The sequence below is a fragment of the Pomacea canaliculata genome, linkage group LG5 (assembly GCF_003073045.1).
Source record: "Pomacea canaliculata isolate SZHN2017 linkage group LG5, ASM307304v1, whole genome shotgun sequence".
NCBI classification, from domain to species: Eukaryota; Metazoa; Mollusca; class Gastropoda; order Architaenioglossa; family Ampullariidae; genus Pomacea; species Pomacea canaliculata.
The window spans coordinates 24,959,806-24,980,207 of NC_037594.1; the positions used below are offsets into that span (position 1 = coordinate 24,959,806).

General features: G+C 41.9%; 2 protein-coding genes across 5 annotated transcripts in view; both read right to left on the reverse strand.

Annotated features, from left to right (window-relative positions):
* Positions 1 to 388: 388 nt before the first annotated feature.
* Positions 389 to 8,318, reverse strand: LOC112563840 (BTB/POZ domain-containing protein At5g03250-like). 2 transcript variants are annotated; one of them, XM_025238217.1, is made up of 8 exons: positions 7,239 to 8,318; positions 6,600 to 6,708; positions 5,390 to 5,581; positions 4,706 to 4,889; positions 3,701 to 4,369; positions 3,227 to 3,548; positions 2,415 to 2,699; positions 389 to 2,232 (listed from the first exon to the last, which is right to left on the reverse strand). In XM_025238217.1, the coding sequence occupies exons 3-8, from the start codon at positions 5,563 to 5,565 to the stop codon at positions 1,844 to 1,846; spliced, it is 2,025 nt and encodes a 674-aa protein (XP_025094002.1). In that variant the 5' UTR covers positions 5,566 to 5,581; positions 6,600 to 6,708; positions 7,239 to 8,318; the 3' UTR covers positions 389 to 1,843. The 2 variants fall into 2 exon arrangements, with proteins under 2 accessions (XP_025094002.1, XP_025094001.1); XM_025238216.1 differs by lacking the exon at positions 6,600 to 6,708 and having other exon boundaries at positions 7,239 to 8,317.
* Positions 8,319 to 9,376: 1,058 nt separating this feature from the next.
* LOC112563838 (galactocerebrosidase-like) overlaps positions 9,377 to 20,402 on the reverse strand; it is a 32,311-nt gene continuing 21,285 nt past the window's right edge. Inside the window, exons 16-19 of one of the 3 annotated variants that reach the window (XM_025238214.1) lie at positions 13,916 to 14,093; positions 11,529 to 11,698; positions 10,487 to 10,563; positions 9,377 to 10,277 (exon numbers count right to left, since the gene is read on the reverse strand). In XM_025238214.1, coding sequence (XP_025093999.1) covers positions 10,041 to 10,277; positions 10,487 to 10,563; positions 11,529 to 11,698; positions 13,916 to 14,093 — 662 coding nt within the window. In that variant the 3' untranslated portion in view covers positions 9,377 to 10,040. Of the gene's footprint in view, positions 10,278 to 10,486; positions 10,564 to 11,528; positions 11,699 to 13,915; positions 14,094 to 15,989; positions 16,177 to 20,402 lie in introns of all 3 variants that reach the window. The other 2 variants (XM_025238213.1, XM_025238215.1) reach the window with 2 other exon arrangements.

Below are 20,402 nucleotides of genomic sequence, written 5' to 3' on the forward strand. Positions count from 1 at the left end.
TCGGGTGTACATATAGGGAGGAGGTCAGAGCCATACTCAACAGGCTGTCTTGTACTCGGTGACTGGAATAGGGATGACATTATTTCCTTACTCTCAAATTTCATGACCATACATACCTTATTTCAGCAGTCAGTGGCGATAGATTTATTTTCACCCACTCGCTTACCGCTCAACAGATCACTAAAGTGTTGGTGACCAGATGTTCACCCAAGCTCGTGTGTTGTCAGGTGTTGTAGCGATGCTTCCACACAAGGTTGTTCTCTCAAGACATGTTACGTAAAAGGGGGGGGGGTAAGTTTCCGATCCACTTTAGTTTGGTTATAAGTGTCATAGAGGCACAGGTGATGTACTTGGACACTGTACACCTATCCTAAAGCCACTCAGAGAAGCCTGTTGATATCACGTTTATTGGTTTTTCTTCAGCAGTCATTACAACTCAACTGCACCTCATGGCATTAAAACTCGCGGCGTATAAATTTAATTCAAAGTTAATATGTTGGATTATGAATTTTATATACACCAGAGCAGTCAGTATTCTAAAATGATGTTAACAAAATAAGTGCTATTTACAAGACAGAGTGGTTCATCTTAGCCGATCTCTATCAGGAGGCTGTTTCCTCTTCTAAATGAAGCACTGCTGCTCCAGAAAGTGCAGTCTAATCACCAGTATTATTTATATTATATACAAGAGATTGAAAGCCTTTGATGTCACCGCATGCCTTAAAGGGTACCACTAGCGAAAATCGCTGGAAATAGAGCATCAAGTATCACAAAAAATATTCCAGTGGTATTTCATGACAAAGAGGCACGAGAAATATTAGATTAAATTTTATACTCTCAATCACATCTGGAGTACATGTATTCGAGAAAATATGAAGTGACGAAAGGGAAGTATATATTTGTTAAAATAGCCTCGTCTGCATGAGCTCAATTCGACGAGAAAAGAATTCATCAGTAAAATCATCAGTAAAAGAAAGCAGACCAGGACACGACATGCTTTTGCTCAATGTTCTCTTCGACACTCAGATGGACAGAGTGGCTAAAGATACTGGCTGCAAACATCAGTAGATTAACTTTGTCCAGACATTTGTATTATTATACACATCTCTGTTTTGTTGATACGTGCCGTGCAAATTTCGTCCCCACATTGACTCAAGAATTTGCTGAAAAGCATTTCAAAACATCCATAAAAGCACCCTGTTTATGCTAGGGTGCCACACCATCAACTCTGTTGACATCTTTCTGCACACTGCAAGTATCCCTTGCTTCTTGCAGAACTGCTAGCAGCATCCCAGCGTCACGTGACTTTATTGTTTGTTGCAATCATGACTCACACATGAAAGTCCGTTTTCTTCTTTCCATAAAGAGTTCTGCAAATATGGTGATCTTTGTGATTCGTTTCAAAGTGTGTATTAGACTTTGTCTTCTCTGACCTCATTGTTTATATGTATGACATGGATGACAGACCATCTCTGTTATCTTGAGCAATACCCCTATCATCCAACACCTGTAACAAACTTTGTAAATGACATTTTAGCGTGCGGTGAGAAGTTATTTAGGGATCTGAAAACTTTCGATATTCTATAATATCTATTTCCAGTATTCTGTATTACATATTTCCAGTGTTCTGTATATTCTGTATCATTTCCAGTATTCTGTAAAATATATTTACAATATTCTCTATTCTGTAAAATATATTTTCAGTATTCTGTATTATTTCCAATATTCTGTAAAACATATTTCCAGTATTTTATATTTGGCTGAACAGCTCCACGAGCAACATGCGAACCGGATGTCGGTGTATTGCAGGAAAATTCTGTCTGTGACCTTTAGGCCTCCAGGTCTAATATTTGGGAGAATATGGGAAGTATGTGGAGCGATAATGAGGTTGATGGTGATGATAGGACGACGATGAGTTATAGCTGCTGTAAGTGCCAAGGGGTCGCGAGCGGGCACGGGGGTCAAGACTGCGGAAAGAGCGGTCAAACTTGAAGTCCAGCTCGTCTTGCAGGCTGAAGTCGTGCTCAGTGGTCATGTGACTGGTGTGCGGGTGCAGCAGACTGGAGGACGGGTAGGAGTGTGGATGCGACTGAGACGACGGCCCTGACGAAGGCGAGTGCAGTTGCATGGCCAGCTTGGTGCGGGCAGAGGTCAGCACACTGTGTGACCCGCGCATCAGTCCTGAGGTCGAGTCGGGGGTCAGCTTCACGCTGTCTCGTGAGTCGGAGAAGCCTGCAACAATCCCGTGTAGTTAGTGTGTTGGTTATGAGAATGTCACTGAAAACATAGTTTAGTTTTGTTGCTATAGTAATGTCAGGACAGTGTGTTGACTAGAGTGTTGTTAAGTGGTGTGTTGACTGCGGTAATGTCAGTCAGAAGGGTGCACTGGACAAGTCTGAGTCCCACCCACTGACCTGAATCAGAGTTGGTTGAGGGGACGACTGGTGCGACCCTGGGTGATGCTTGGGGAGTGGCAGCTGACTGGTACTTCTGAAGTTCCTCTTCCTGCATCTCCGCAATGTACTTCACCGACTGCAGCTCCGACCTCAGGCGCGCGCACAGTCGTAACGATGCACCTGCCAGGAGTTCGGGAGGCACCAACTGAGAGTCCAGTGCACGCTGGAGTGTGTCCTCCGTCAGCAGGTCAAAGTTGACGATGCTCACCAGCTGGTGGCGCTGCTCGCTGCTGACATCGTCCTCTTTTATGAGAAGGTAAACAGGGTGAGGGTTAAGAAAAGTGGTGAAGCAAAGACGTTTGAAGAAGCTTCATCATTTGTTTTTAAGATGCTTTCAGCTGCATGCAATTCGAAACACACAGAAATCTGTCTTTTGTAACTTCCGAAACAGTGAACATTCAAACACGTGTATCAATTGTTTTAATTAGATTTCTGTAACATCTACTACTTCCAAAATAACAAAGGTAGAAGCATGTATGAACTGGCCTCTCAGAACACTAAACATGAAGAAACGCCTAGTAACGTCCTCTTCTATATGAAAAGGTAAGGATGGAACGATATGTGGGAAAGGTTAATTGTTAATCTTAAGAGGTCAAGGTGGAACTGTGTGTGAGAGTGAGACTTGGTTCATTGTATCGCACAATGTTAGACAGGTAACTGTGTGTGAGTGATCTGTTTTTATTGTTATACAATGTTATACCTCACAATGTTTGGCACATAAGCGGGTGGCGGAGCGGGAAGGAAGCAGGTCGAGAGGATGAGATTCTCACCATTTTTGAGTACATACTCCAGTATGTCGTACAATTTGTCATGGCAACGTCTGGCATCAGATGGCACTGCTGTGGCCAGCAGTCGAAATGTGTCTGCTGTCAGCACCCCTTTCCGCGCCATTTCGCTCAGGTAGGTGTCGACAAGAGTGCATGCACGCTGCACGTGACCGTGCTCTTCACGTGCCTCTAACACCACGTCGTGCAACATGGAGGGCGAGACGAGACACAAGTCGGAGGCGTTGAGCTGCTGCAGTTTGTCCGCCGCCAGCTGCACCAGCAATCGTCTGCAACTACATCCTCGGGTACTGGCCACTCGTAACACCTGTTGCCAGACAAAGGGTAGTTGTTACAGAAGGTAGGTGTCCAGAAACACACCCACGGAAACAATCTGGCACCCACAGAGCAACAGATAAACACGAACACACAAAGAAGCTGTGACAAAAACACAAGCAAGGACAGGTGAGAGGAACTGACCGTTGTCAGGCACTCCATGGACACAGACTGCACGTTGTAGGCTTCCTCTGGCAGCACCATCAGCACAGCGTCCAGAATATGCTCTAGTTCTGTGTGATGCTCGCTGATACGCAGCCCACCCACACCAGTGGAAACCTGTGCTGAGTCCTTGCCTGCCACATCGCCCTCAAGGTTGCTAGAGGAGTCTTCCTTCCCTCTGCTTCTCTCCTCTCTGTTGTCTTTGGCACTCAAAGTGTCTTCGGCGTTGCTGCTCTGCTCGACATCCTTGTCAACAAAGGTTTTATAGACGTAGCGCATGGCCAGGTCAGCAAGTGGGGACAAGCGGACTCCTCTCTCTCGAGCTTGCGAGAGTAGTCTGACCAACCAGTCCTGAGGCAGACCGCACAGGCGCTGCAGTGAAGCCTCATCCAGCAGCTCTGCGCCGGCGGAAGTGACGCCAGGTGACGCTGCCAGCGGTTTGAGGGGCGCGAAAGCGCTGCCCAGAGCAGGTGGGGTGCTGGTGGTCGGGGAGAGCTTGGATGGCGTCTTGAGCCACGTGTCCACCAGGGCGTCGATCAGCACGTCTACTATCCCGGCCTCAGCCGCCAGCTCGCCCACCTTGACGCACTCCATCAGCAACATCACCAACGGCTGTGGGGCGCGACTGAGCTTACAGGAAGTCACGGTGTCCTTCAAATATTATCACATTAACACATCATTATCTCACCATCCTCATCCATCCGACAGAGATTCTGGGCCAAATGCAAAGTTTGTGACACAGAGTAGAAAATAATGCGGTTTGTACAGCATGTGCATTATAAAATAAACAAAATATGATATGAAATAAACTCAATACAATATCAAACAAACGCCTTTGGGGGTAGAATTTTAGGACTCGGTTACAGACACAATCCTGCAATATTCTTACGGTTCATTACGTGAAGAAATGGTTTTTTTTTTAATATAAACGCAAGATAATACATTTATGTGTAAAGATCCAAGCCCTTAGCTAGATGACTGACTGACCACCAGACACTTGTCAGCAATGTCGGCCAGGTTGCCAGGCCCGAACATCCGCAGCTTCTGAGCTGCACTGCGCAGCTGTACGACGTTATGACGACCCACGTCCAGCGCCATGTTGTAGCAGAAGTCCGCCACCTGGCTGAAAACGGCCTGGCCACCTGGAAAGTCCGATAGCTCCACACGCTCACTAAGCAACAGCACACACACAAGCTGGCATCAGGATAGGTCAGAGGGCAAGTATGAACGTCTTTCCATAGGTCCCAGTCAAAACCTTTTCCAATGTGTCATAAAAACACATCTTTTCCGTGAACATGCTACTAAAAAAAAATAAGCTATTCTTTATCCACCCTTCTCTAACTTTTGATTAGTCTGTCCTGCCAGATATCCCTCCATTGATTACTTTTTAGATAACTCTTTGTCGTTACTGTCCGTTACCTCTGAGTCTTCTCTGTCTTTGATACATCATCATTATCACTTTGTGCTCCAACAGATTAACTCAGCTTTTGTAGTCATCGTTTAGTTCATGTTGCTATATGAGCCTGATACTGCGTTATGTACATTGCACGTCGACGACGACGACGACGACGATGATGATGATGTCATGATGATGATGTAATCCTATTTATTTTTAAAAAGCATTGGTCTTTCTCTTCTTTTGCAACTGGTGGTCCTAGCGAAAGTACTAACCTGTTCCCTTTGAGGGCGGGAGTTTGAGGCTCTCCACAGCCATTGTGTCTGGCCAGACTCTCGAAGAAACTTGACCGAGCGAAGAGAGGAAATCGATGCAAATGATTTTCGTTGCCTTCAACAACAATCACTATGTCGGACAGGTCCCCTGAGGCGCGGAACTTGGACAAATCCATTGTACACTCCCTAACCCTATGTGGTGACAAGGCAGAAGCAAAGTGAGGAATAGACAGTGGTAGTCACACACACAGAACAATAAATATAGAATACTATCTAGCATTAAACACATGAGTTAGCGGGTATGATCGAAAACAATCTCCATAAAACACTTCTAAACAGTTTTAGTTTAGTTTATTTCTTGATATTCCTAGAGAGCAAAGGGCCGCAACAACACCTCGCCAGCGGACCTGGTTTTGGGTAGCCCTTCCCCCCCCTCAGGTGGGCCCATGTGGATCCGATGTCCTTTGCCTCACTTTCTACTGTTTTTTCCCGTCTGCTTTGGTCTCCCAACTCTCCTCTTCCCCTGAGGGTTCCAGTCAAGTGCCTGCCTGGCATTGGTGTCAGCTGGTTTGCGCAGGGTGTGTCCTATCCAGCCCCTTTAGCGCTTTGTGATGTCCTGCTAGTGGCATTCTGGTTGGTTCTTTTCCAAGTCTGTCCACTGGAGTAATTTCTATTACATTTTTATGCGGCCCACTGGTAGCCAGTCTGTCCATTCCTGTAAACATTTGGCACACACCCCGAGACGGTTTCTCTATTGTCACAAGAGCTGTAGCTCAGTCAAGAATGTGAGTAGCTGATCAGTCAAACCATTCCGACAGAAAATACATTTGAAACCAAGGCCGTGCCTTTAGCAGCGAGCACTTTGTATCTACAATATAAATGGTCTAATCTAATGTAAACACGATGTATCAGATAAATGTTTAAACAAAATGTATCTGACAAACACAATCAGCTGTGTCAGTAATCATCATCCCCATGTCTGTAGTAAACACAATCAGACTTATCAGGTAATCATCATCCCCATGTCTGTGGTAAACATGATCACCTGTGTTAGGTAAACATCATCCCCATGTCTGTGGTAAACATGATCACGATACTGGTACTGTAAACACAAACACTAACAATGGTTCCCTAAATTTGTAGACTTGACAAGAAAACGGCCGGGAGGTACAGTGCGAAACAGAAAGAGAGGGTGACACACTCGTCTTACCTCAATAAAAGGCCAACAGTTGCACTACACAGACCGGCAGGAGAGAAAGTGAGACCATGAGACAGGAAACAGCAGATTGGCTCATAGATGAACACAAGTAGTCTGGTGTCTGGTCAAGGTAATCATAGACCAGGGTAAATACTTTAATTTTGGACGAGGTTATCGTAGATTATCACAACTACTATGGACGAGGTAATCACAGTCTTTGGCAAGTACTCTGTATTAGTTGATCCTCTACTGATGTAAACAAAAGGACTTTTTTTGTTGTTGAGGAAACCTGGTAACCGATATAATTAGGGTTCGAACGTTAGGAAGTCACTGCTGAAAACGGTGGTCTTCAGAACACAAGGTAGTATTAGAGACCACTGTGTTTGACAGGACACCATGCAGGCAATCAGAAAAAGTTGTCTATGACATAAGAATAGCTACACGCAATTAATAGTAATCGCTGACAAACACGATCGAGAGACTAAACTAGAGATCTGGTGATTAAATGTTTTCCCCAAAATAGCTGCTGTTCGAAGAGAGAATAAACAATAAATCATCAAAAATTAAGAATCAATAGGATAGTAGGGATGAAACCATGCAGCCAATCAAAGTTTACATTTCTCTAGTAATACTTCTGTAGACTGAACTTACCTGAAGTCAGTAATGAATGTGTATTATTAACGTGTAGCCGCTGGGCAAAGGTGAGTTTTGTCCTTTGTCGTCGTCAGTCCAAGACACAGGGATACTATAGTATATATATGATGTTCCTACAGACAGCTTGTCACTCTAATAGTCTTTTGCCAAGTACAGAGTGACAGTGTTGACGACAGGTAAGGACGAGGAATTGTCTTTGCCAGTCCCATGTAAGTAGAGTGTGAGTACATCCACAGGTATGGCCGCTCACAAAGGCACTGGGAGACGCAAGTCAAGACAAGTTCTGAGGGGCGCGAGCTGGCCGAGGAAAATTTCAGTCTGATCGAAGTCGACTGTGTGCGGTGATTGGCACAAACGACGGCCTTCAAAGGCGACCTAGTGACTTGACACACAGGTAGAACTAACGGCACCTTAACGGTGCTGGGCTTTGACAAAAGGATCACGTGACGTCATGTGCCCCACCCCCCAGCAGTCTGCCACGAAGGAAAACACTGTACACACAATTAGTGTGATCCTTGCCAATGTAAAAACTATTCCTCTCCAAAATGACAGTACCAGGGTATTTATCAGCCTCACAAATAGGGGAAGAGATAGTGGGTGCGCGGACTGAAGTGTCATGTCTACATATGCTGCTTCAATGACAGTCAAGCCCCGTCTCTCCGTTTTTCTAGGTGAGGGACCAGGCGCTAGTGGCATCATGCTTCCGCCCAAAGGCTCAACAGCAACCGAGGCAATCTCAGAATGTGCATGAGGCATGCTCAGACAAATGACAAATACACAGTGTTGTATAAGTATCAGAGCTTACAGCTGTCGTCTGCTTCACACTATTCTAGAGGTGTGTACACACACACAGCGTTGTATAAATATCACAGCTTACTGCTGTGGTCTCCTGCACACTGTTCTAGAAGTGTGTGTACACACACAGTGCTGTATACATATTAGAGCTTACTGTTACTGTCTGCTGCACACTGTTCTAGAAGTATATAATATGTATGTACACACAGTGTTGTAAAAATATCACAGCTTACTGCTGTGGTCTGCTGCACACTGTTCTAGAAGTGTATATATATATACACACACACAGTTGTATGCATATCAGAGCTTACTGTTGCGGTCTGCTGCACACTGTTCTATAAGTATATATGTATATGTACACACAGTGTTGTATAAATATCAGAGCTTACTACTGTTGTCTGCTGCATATAGTTCTCAACCCTTGTTTGTTGGCTTTCAACCATCTCTCTCCCTTTCACCCAGCAAAGTCCACAGCAGCACAGCTTTCCTGAGAGGTGTTGGCAAGGCTTATGCATACTTCCAACCTGCAGTCTATAGCAGTGCAGCTCTTCAGAGAAGTGATTACATCATTTTATATGCCTACTTTCCCTTGATTTTATCTGAAATCATATTCTTATTTCTTGATCCTTAGTTTATTGTTGACCAGTTTCCAATGTCATGTCAATAATGAAATCCAGCACTTGTAAGATTTGGATATATATGACAAATACTTTTTTTTTAAAATTAGAAATATAAGAATATGAATCAAAATTGTGAGGATTTTACTGAGAAACAATTGTCTTTCATACTGACATTTACGTATTTATTGATGGTCTGTGATTAGGTAGTTGTTTGGACACTGTGACTAAGAATAAGCATCACTGACAGCACAATGTTTCCTTTGTCATCATAGTTTAAATGTACATATAAATTTATATTTAGACACCAGATGAAGGTCAGTTTGTTGTCAGTGCTGATTGGTGGCAAGTTTGTTGTCAGTGCTGATTGGTGGCAAGTTTGTTGTCAGTGCTGATTGGTGGCAAGTTTGTGTTGTCAGTACTAATTGATGGCAAGTTTGTGTTGTCAAGAGGGAAAGGAGAGGACCATGGGGTGAAATCGAGGACTACACCTAACCTCCCACTAGGCCGACCCCAATCTGCAAGTCCTGTTAGCAATAGATTCCTCTATTTCCAGTGCATCATGTTCTTAATGTTAAAAACCCTTAAGTCATGGCTTCTAGACAAGAGTTCCACAATATGTTGTTGACAAGTTGACCTCCTTATTGGATTGGCATTGTCACACACACACACACACATAAATGATACAACACAAATCAAACTGTTATTTTTTAATATTTATTTGTGCAAATTTCAATCCTCCCCCCCCCCCAAACAAATACATTCACATGCACACAGATACACACACATCCTAAATACATATCCATAAATAAATATGTGTGAATATATTCCCTTCTATGCATGCACAAAAACATTTACAAAGCCATTGCTTTGTGACAATACATCTTCTGGAAGATCATCAAAGCAGGCTTTCAGCAAAAATCTCAAAAGGATTTCAAGACTGGAACCTATTTCTGGAATGTTCACAAGACATCACAAATAGTCTCAGACAGTATTCACAATACAAATGTTTGTAGCACAATTGCTTGTAAACAATGCTCATTATTATTAATTATACAAAATAGAAAATGGCTGTTCATTATTATTAATTATTTAAAGAATAAAACTCACTGTAATGTCTGATAATTAGGCTGCTTATCATCCATATGATACCAGCTGCATATTAATTTGAATACACTGACTGTACAATATATGTGTAGTCGGCTTTTGTTATCAATGATGTTCCATCTTCCTCTGCATCTGCAACCAGTATGGCTACATGTCCCCTCTGTCCTGAGATCAAAACGAGGGTCCCTAAACAAGCCCACTTCCCCAATTGATATGGGTGTAAATATACTGTACAAGTTCTGTTGTTGACAAGGAAACCTATGTACATATCACTCTATAGTTAGTGGTGTTTCTTAATTTCAGGTGAAAAATATAGACTGCTGCCTTTTCTGGTGCCTGTCTGTGCAGGCACCTGCATTCGACGTAGACCCTCTTCTTGTGATGTTATTAAGAAGTTGTCAAAATCTGCTATGCCATATGATTCTGTGCCCAGAGCTGCAAAACCATTTGCTGGTGAATTTGGGATCGAAACATTAAACAGTACGTTGTTGTTGACTGATCCAATGGCTCCTGTTTTCTGGTGAAAGAAACAGTAATATTGTTTGATTGATGGAAAGAACAGCTCATAATCATGCATGCACGTACGTGTGCATGAATGCACGCACATGTGCATGCGCACACACATAGTTCATTGAAACAGGTTCCAGTAAAATATAATGCATCCTACTGACTCATGGTAAAAAATAGCAAATGAGCTGTCAAATAATTGAAAATAGTTCAACTTACTGTAATGAGAAGAGAAAGTTTATTCCAGACTGACAGTGATGTGTTGATATTGCCGGACACCACATTCTGAGTGTGAGCTGTTAACAAATAACACCTGGTGTAAGGGTAATTGATCTTGGTCATGAAAGACCCAACACACACACACACAATACAGTGTCATGAAAATCTGTAGAGATAATGTATAATTAACTTCTGATCAACCAATCTACTGCAATTTTAACCATTTAGACATTAAATGCATAGGCAGATGTGGCAGGCTTAGGACTTTCTAGAGCTGGAACATGTTATCTATGCTCATTCATCCCACCTTCAGTCCAGAGACACAATCAGCTTAAACACACACGACTGCTGCTTTCTTCCAATCTTGAGCATGGTGTTTATTTCATACTTGTATCTGGAGCATGGTGTTCATTGAATACTTTTTTTACTTTTGTCCCATATTGACGTACATAGGGCGTGCCCTATTATCTGTGCTGTTTAATATTTTTCTGGAGAACATCATGCATTAAACCCATTACACATTTATTTCCATTGGTGGTAGGCCGATTTGCAGCCTATACTTTGCAGACAATTTTGATATGATAGCAGGTTCTAGCAGAAAACCTTATCAGCAGACTGTCAGTTTGAACCCATATGGAATAGAGACCATCATTGACAACAGTAAAGTCCCGGCCATTGGCAATGGGAAAGCAGATTTGACTGGTAAGATGAGAACAAATATCTGGCCGTTACTTCCTAGATCTACAAGCCTGCTGTAGTGCTGCAGAACAAATGTTAACTACTCTCTTGTAAGCTGGCACATTCAGGACTTTCTATTCTAAGTGACTTAAGTCAAAATGTTCCTAATGAATGAGCATACAGGCCACAAATCAGGATGTTGCAAGAAGAGGGAAACTAAATGTTTTTCCATTACTAACCATTTTGCCTGAACTTGTCTGCAAATGAGATTTCTATTTTATTTCTGCACAGCACATCCTAATACTACTGAAAATGTGCTAAGAGCATGAGCCATCAAGCACAAACTCTGGTGACACACACATACCCAAATCATAGGAAACAATGTAGCGCTTGGTTTGAGGGAACAGGAAGAAAAAGATGCCTTTGGCTTCATATGCATCACACCCTCCATTCTGCACTCTGGCTGCAACGAAGACTCCATTAGTGCCGTTGACCGCTCCAACTGCTGCATCTACTTCTACATAGATGTCAGTCCTGCCAAACAGTAACAAAACATTGTTATATCCACCTCAACATATATGTCAGTTATATAGTAACAGCACAGTGTCATATCCACTTCAAAAAAGATACCAGATGCTATGACAAACATAAACAGCAGCACAGTGAGCAATGTTACATTAACTGTATTACAATCTGACATACTAAATAAAAGCAATAAAATTAATTTAGTAAAAGTAATTTTACAACCAGATGAACTAATTAAGTATCATAACCTGAGACAGTGACAAAGTTATCATCTGATGTTCTCTACAATGGTGCCAAGCATAAAAAACTATCTCAGCAAAAGTCAATAAAACTGAAAATAAGTAGTGCACACACTAACGCTAAGCAGAACAGTAGATGGCAAACTTATGACTCATGAATCTTTCATTACATCAAGTTGAGGCCAGGGACTTGTGATACAGTAAAAATAGTCCCGATGCTCTTGCATTGAATATTCTGAAGAAAGTATATCAAAATATATCTGCAGACACTCTAGCCAGCAGACTCTCCCATGTCCTGAATTTTTAGGTCTGCACAGATTGGTTTTCAACATAAAATGACCTCTGACTGGCAGAGATCTTCTAAATGCAGACACAGATATTTTAAGGACAAATTCATCCCTTTACCTGTCACAAGCATACAGTGTTTAGTTCCTGGCAATGTCACCCATATTCAATAGTGCATATGAATGGTGCAGCCCAGGGATTTACAGTTTCTCCCATCTCCCATACTCATAAGAATTATGGGTTTCCAATTGCACCTCTTCCTGTTATCAAGTAACAAGTATGATAATTTTTTGAAAGAAAAGCTGTTTGCAGTCTGAAGGAGAAGAATCATCTCTTTACAACAGCAGATAAAGTGGGTTGGAGAAGAAATAAAGTACTTAACTGTACTATGGAAGATGAGATAGGAAAGAATGTCCTCAAGAAACAGTCACAAGTGATATCCTTCTCCAAAAAAGGAAACATGAGAACACCAAAGCTTAGAAACATGAGTATCATTAGCAGCCCAGGCAAAGTGATGCTGACAGAAGCCCTCAGTTATTCCAATTCAGTACATGGGACTTTGTAGAAAACCTGACTGGCAGAATCTCGAAAAGAAGTTCAAATGTTGCACCCTAAAAGAAAAGTATTTGCAGCATCAGCAGAATGTATGACATGATGGGCTGTGAGAAATGAGAAGGGTCTGATGCCAATGAGGCATAGTTTTACAACTTGCAGTTTGCAGATGATATGATCTCATAAAAGGTTGTAACGATGAATGTCAAGTCCCACAGACTGACAAAGCAGAGGGAATGGAACCTCACACTCAACGAAGCAATATGTGAGGGATAGGCACTGCTCTAACAACAAAGCTGATCTTGAGAAAATTATGGTCTCTAATATCTCACACAAAGGTCACAAGACTCTTTTCAGCTTTGATTTTCTGTCAGCACAAAATATACAAATCTCTCAGTTTCCATCCCATTGCCAGAAACTCCAGAGATGGACAATGCTTGTTCACACACCTAGGACCAAGCATCAGATGAAGCTACACAGGATTTCCTCCCATGAATAAAGCAACAAGCATGTATGGAGCACAGATGCCTCTCTGTTTGCCTCTGACTTACCAAACATGGGCAAGATCTGATTAGAGTCCACTCTTAGTTCTCCTTGGCTACCGGTTAATGATTATTTACAACTCATGTGGCCTTCATCAATGAGCTTTTTATTTGGCTGATTTGGTTTGGGTAGATGTGTTTTATTTTTAAGGATTATGGTCTAGCTTTGCAGGTGTGTTTCACTTGTCAAGGATCTGTGTCTAGCTTGGTTGGGCTGTGTTTCACTTGTCAAAGATCAGGGACTGGCTGGAAGTTTCTTGTTCTTGTCCTAACCCTTAGCTCCATTCTTGCAACATGTGTAATGTTTTATAACTCGTCTGATGGTTATTTTTTTTTTTCTCTTTAAGTAGAAATGAAGGTGGAAATGAGAATGTTAAGTATCCTCTTAGATGACCACTACCTGTGAAATATATCTGCACATAGAACATGCACACACACACAAACAGTAACATCAACAAAATATACAAGCACATAGCACACACACACACACACACAAACTATAGCACCACCAAAATATATAAACATATAGGACACATACAAACACAAATACACGCACCAGAATAAAGGTGAAAAGACATGATGGACATGTGAAGCCACGACCAACCTACCAGTTGCTGTTTCCCCCAAGTGTAATGGGAAAGACGAGCCTGATGGGGCACCATTGTATGGGGTTGTGCAGTACTACCTGTCTCAGTACCTTGCCATGACCAGGATCTCCTGTGGCTAGCACCTCAAACGCCCCAATCTGTTGGGCTAAGTTATACGGCTCTGCATGCTCCGTGTAGTCTGACAAGAGGCAAAGGGCAGGAAACTGTAATCTTTCTATGGGGTGCATCATCCCTCCTGTTTATCTGCTCTTCTTCTCTACCTCTTCTGCCTATAAGCACTCTCTCATTTTCTACTGTGATGATAGCATGTGTCTATCAGCAAACTGCTGCAAATCTAATTTTACCACTCTGACAATTGCACCTCTCTACCAGTAATTAGATGTGATCTCATGTCTCCTGCTATTCAACTGCCTAACTCTTTCAGAGATAAACCACCCATAGCTTTAGTGGTTTAACATGCTTTGCCCATGGTCCTTTAGGAACTGACCCTACTTATGATGACTGTTCCCAGCTTGAACTGCATCTACCTAGTCTCCCTCCTCCCCTGATGACTAGTACAGGCAGTGACCAACAAGTGGATGACGATGATGCACTGCTCACTGTTATTTTCTCCTGTCACCTAAAATGCTTCGTTTCTCTACTGTTGGGTTAAGTCTATGATACTGATCATTTTTTTTTTATATTCCCAGTTCTATGATTATGATCAAATTCTCATAATATTCCTCTATTCCTATTTCCCTCCTGCTGTTACACATCTCCCCTGATACTCACTGCCCAAACAGCTACTAGTTAACGGACACTATGCATCATTGCAGGAAATACATTACAGCCATCAAGCAGAGATATGAGCAAGCAAGCAAGCAAGCAAAGCAGACATGCAGAAAAGGCAGCTGATGTTTAGCAAAGCATGCCAAAAGACAAGAAACACCTGTGACAGGTAGAAAAGTACAAACATTGTCATGCATGCTAACAGAAAAACATTATCCTTGACAGCTAGAATGGTATACAGACTGTGACTGAAGTTCTACACATTTGCAGTCTGTATACACTTACAGATTGGGACTGGAGTTGTGTATATGATTAGACTGTGACTGGAGTTGTATATAAGTACAGACTGTGACTGGAATTGAACTTATCAGCAGACTGTGACTGCAGTTGTATATATGTATAGACTGTGACTGGAGTTGCATATATCTACAGCACAGAATGCCACACACTTGGTGTACAGACTGACTGGAGTTGTCTGTATCTAAAAAAATGTGACTGGAGTATATATCTGCAGACTGTGCACATTAAATTCTGTCATTTCAGTCGGTGTAATCAGAACTTGCTCGGGCTTTTCTCAAATCAAAGTGTGTGATGCTACAGCAAATCCCGACTTCTAATCAATGCATCTCTCTCTAATAATGAAACAGAATTCTGAGATTTAAGCAGCTTCTTCTTCCAACAGACCTGCAGTCCTCTTCCAGCTGTTTGGCACAGAGCAGCCTCTTAGACCTAATAAACCTGAAAAGCCTTCTTCTAGCTGTCTGGCATGGAACAACTTGAAACTTACAGAGTTGTGTCACCTTTTTCTAATCTTAATAAAGTTGACCGATACTGAAAGAACTGCCTCATCTTGTTAACATAATAATAAAGTATACTTGCACAGTGCAATATCCCAGACCAAGAGACAAGCTCATGGAATTTTACAAATTTCTATCAACACCACTGTTCCAGTTATAGAACAGATGAAATAGGCGTGAGTTTTTTTATGTTCATAGGGTTAGCAAAATATCTCTTTGAAAAACCATAATGCATATCTAATCTTATTACGGCTGGTGCAGGGACCATAATGCATGTCAGATCTTATAACAGCTGGTGCAGGGAAATCACTGAACCAGCTTCCTGTATAACTCTACAGACCGTAGCCTGACAAAGCTACCTACATCTGACACATCTACTACTAGATGCTGTATTTAAAACTTTTAAAAAAAGACTAATTATAACTACTGTCTGCAGTTGACCTGCTGTACCACAAATACTTGACCACTTGACCACTTGACCAATTGTGAATGTACTGTCTGTAGCTCACCAGCTGTAATTTCCAATCATATTAATGGCAGCACCATATGCATTTTTTTGGTCAGCATCACACCAGGCCACAGGACGCTGCAGCATCATCTGTCGTACCACTTTGCCATGAAGAGCATCTGACTGCACTATCTCAAATGACCCTGTCTGCTGGGCCAGGTTAAAGGGCTCTTGGCTTAGTTGGTAACCTGGCATTAAAAAAAAATCAGTAATTCTGATGACAATATTCATGGTAGCTCTACTTGTTCACACAATATGATTCTCCTTTCAGTAAGTTTTTGAAGTTTAGCTCTTTAGGCTCACACTTTCTGTAGGATCAGACTCGGAAGCTTTGTCCCAAGTTATATTTTCATTGAGTTCTAAACTTCCCTGACTTAAGTTTGGACAACAAACAAGGTACAAATGTCACAAAGGCTATGCTTATGATTTGAATGTAAACAGATTAGTTACATTACATGTACATAGGAAATTCATGTTTACTAACATCTGTTTCTGATTTTATAAAGTATGGTTTTTGTCTAGCAAGACTTGCTCTTAGAGTTTATAGATATGTTTTTTTTTTTGTCTGCCAGCATCCATTTTTAAAGTCAAGACCAGACACTATTCTCAAGTTTATTCTCTGAGAAGATCCTATTAATGTAATTGTCTTGACAAGACATACTGCTGGGAAATCAAATGTAGCATGTAATTGATTTGTCTGTTCTTTCCTCCCTTGACTGGTATCTGTTGACCAATGGCTATGTTGATCTGATCCACCACCAGTTGGTGCAACTTACTTTGTAGTGGTGTGGTGGCTTGCATGCCTTGTCGATCCACAGAGCTATGTCAGTGGGAGCCTTGTGCTCCTGGCAGGTCTAACCAAACCAAACAGGTCTGTCAGGGATGAGGCCAGACTAAAATGTTGCACCCTGGCCCTCCAGGTTGGGGGTTTTGCTTTGGGCTAACAACCCACTCATGTAAAAACAAAAGCTGTTACAGAAACCGCAACAGTACCACAACAAGGGCCTGGTCAGGAAGATTCCTCTCTAGAAGAGATTATGACACATGCTGGTGAAAGCCTTAGGATAGCCAGCTCACCGACTCATCTTTTGAGGACCAAGGCAAGAACCGGGATAGTGACAATGGAACATCAGAACCCTCAATGAAAGTGGCAAGTCAGCTCAAGTGGCAAGAGAAATGAGAAAATACAACATCAGGGTTCTCGGGAAACCAGATGGAATGGAAGTGGCCAGACCAGACTAACATCAGGAGAAACTATTATTTACTCTGGCCACAAAGACCTGAACAAGACCTAATGTCAACACAGGCAACAAAGGCACTGATGGCCTGGGAATCAGTCTCACCACCGCTCATGTCAGCAAGATTCAACACCAAAACATCATCCAATGCTATGCCCCAACAACTGCAACAGAGGAAGAGGAAAAAGAAGACTTTTACAGTTCCATGCAGTCTCTGCTTGACCACACACCAAGAAGAGATCATGAGATCATTATGGAAGACCTAAAATGTCCAAGTGGGAGATGATAACACCAACAGGGAACTCATTGTGCGTTGGAACCTGCAACAAAAATGGAGAGCTCTTCACAGACTTCTGAGTTTCAATGACCATGTCATAGGTGGGACTGTGTTCCCACACAAGAATATACACAAGACAACTTGGACTTCCCCTGTTGGCCAGACGGAAAACCAGACTGACCATATAACAGTTGCTCAAAAGTGGAGAAGGAGTATTCAAGATGTCCAAGTGAGGAGAGGTGTAGATGTTGCTTCAGACCACCAGCTCCTGGTGGCAGTCTTCAAGACTAAGCTGAAGTCCTTCATTGATCCAGCAGGCAGACCACACCACAAGTTCAATACTCAATGCCTCAAGAACAAGGAAACAAGGGAAATTTATAGCTGTGAAGTCAAGAATAAGTATGAGGCCCTTTCAGGACTGACAGAAGAAATACTGAAAGAACACTGGTAAACACTCAAGAGCATTTAGAAGACAACCTGTACAGATGTTCTAGGGAAGAGGGAAAGAAAACACAAGGAATGGGTGACTCCAGAATGAAGACTAGCGTAAGACAGGGTTGCATATTATCACCAACAATCTTCATGATGGTGATAGACTGGATTATGCGCAAGACAACCCAAGACAACAGCACTGGTATCCAGTGGACCTTCACCAAACAGTTAGAGATATTAGATGACATTAGTCTCCAATCTCACCGGCAACAACATGCACAAACCAAACTGAGTAAGCTAGTAAAAGAAGCAGAGAAAACTGGCTTAAAGGTCAACAGAAAGAAGACCAAAGTGATGAGAATCAACAACAAGCAGGAACTCCCAATCCAAATTCAAGGACAGAGCATCCTGGAAACAGACCACTTCACGTATCTGAGGAGCACTGCCAACAAGGCCAAACCAGACCAGCTTATACCACTTCCCTGTCAAGCAGATTCTACCTTTCACATCCATGCAGAAGAATGGGAACCATGGGGGATTTTGTAAAGTCTGTACTTTACTGTAGGATGATGGACCTTGGTGGCAAACTGCTGTGTCTCTGTTCCAATCCTGATGTGGATGTCTGTAGTGCAGGTGTCATCTTTGGAAAGGGTGGCTCCAAAATACTTTAATCTCTTTATCTCCTCAAACTCTGCCTTGTTGCTGCTGATAGTGTTAACCATGACTTTGGTCTTGTCAGAGCTGGTCTCTGTTCCATATGTGCTTGTACAGTCTCTCAGACAAAGTGCTGATGATGCTATCAGACTGAGGTCTCCTCCACAGAATAGGTAACATAGAGGTCTCCCACTGATGATACCTATCATCAGATCAATGTTTTCTGTGCAGAACAGGTAACTCAGAGGTCTCCCGCTGATGGTATTTGAGATGTGATGTACTGTCTTGCATATTCTCCAAGAAAATGTTAACAGTACTGGCAATAAGGGCACCCCTGGCAAATACCCCTTTTTGTCTGAAAGAAGTCTTGAGATCAGTTGTTGAAAAAGTACTGCACATCTTGAGCTCTTGTACAGGGTTTCCATGACTTGAATCCCTCCTCTATCTTGAAGTTTTGCTTTACATGCTATAGCCCCTTGTACCAGACTGCCATTTTGTTGAATTCAGTGAAGCTGTGAAAGATATCTGACAAGTGCTGCAATGCTTTTCGTTCAATGCGACCTGATCATACAAAAGCCCTACATATCACAACACCAGACTAGATCATGCTAGTGACCCATGTGACAGTAGTCTAGATCATGAAAAATGTCTGCATTATATTAAACAGGTCATGTATACTAGTCTACAGAAAACTATTACAACAAAAACTAAGCAAGCAGCTGGCAAACAGGCAAGCAGAGAAGTAAATAAACTAAAACATGTCATAAACCATCATGCAAATGTTGATAAAAAATAATTAGAATGAAACTGTAAAAAACTAAATGATGGTTCCACTGATCTTTTTCTCTTTTTCTAGTAAATGAGCAATAATCTGGTATGCAGCAGGGTGGTGAAGTGAATAAATCTGAAAGGTTCTTCCCCACTCCTACCACCTCCGCTGTGCTGTGTTTCAAGGCTTACCGTCCCTACACCTGCTCAGCAAAATTTTCATCTAAAGTTTTGCCAGGTGGAGCCATGGCTTCTACACAGCTCTACATAGTGGCTACAATACTAAACTTGGTGTCTACAGAACTCTTCAATGTAACATCCCACTTTCTATCTACATCGCACTTAACTAGCGGCTACAACTTGCTGAGGACTTTTTTGTAATTATGTGCACAAAAGCAATCAAGGTCTAATCTGTTCCAAGCACAAATGTACATGTTTTCTGAAGGTTGTCAAAATTTACTATCTATTCTGAGTATTTAATTTACAGAGGAGGTTCAGCATAATTTTAAAATGTCAGGTATTAAAATACAAATATGACAGTTCAAAAAGTACAACTGCATTTAAAATTTTCTTTTTAGTGACATCTTGTTAAATTATGATACTGGTTATAAACAAATATTTTTCGTTTGCAGATGCCAACATGTATTGATCAAAAGATAACATAATATTAATGTGCCATTTATTTGTATCAATCATATTTATTTTTTTAATAATAACTAATTTTTATTCTTTAATGTAAAGCCTTTTCCAATGGTTACAATGCTCCAGAAATGTGCATATTAGTAAACGATCTTAGACATGGACTATCTGCCAAACAAGACATGACCTTGACATCTCTTCAGGAAAATCTATGTGTTGTACACACACCCAGCCACTTACAGACATTACCCACCCACGGTAAGATATTTTGGGGCAACTGATCAGAAGACTTTAATCATTTACCCTGAAGCAGAAAATAGGTTTAATACTTTCCCCCTTCCCTCATGTACCAGGGCTTCTGCTTACGCAAAATATTGCGTACTGTATGCATTAAAAGTTCGGAGGA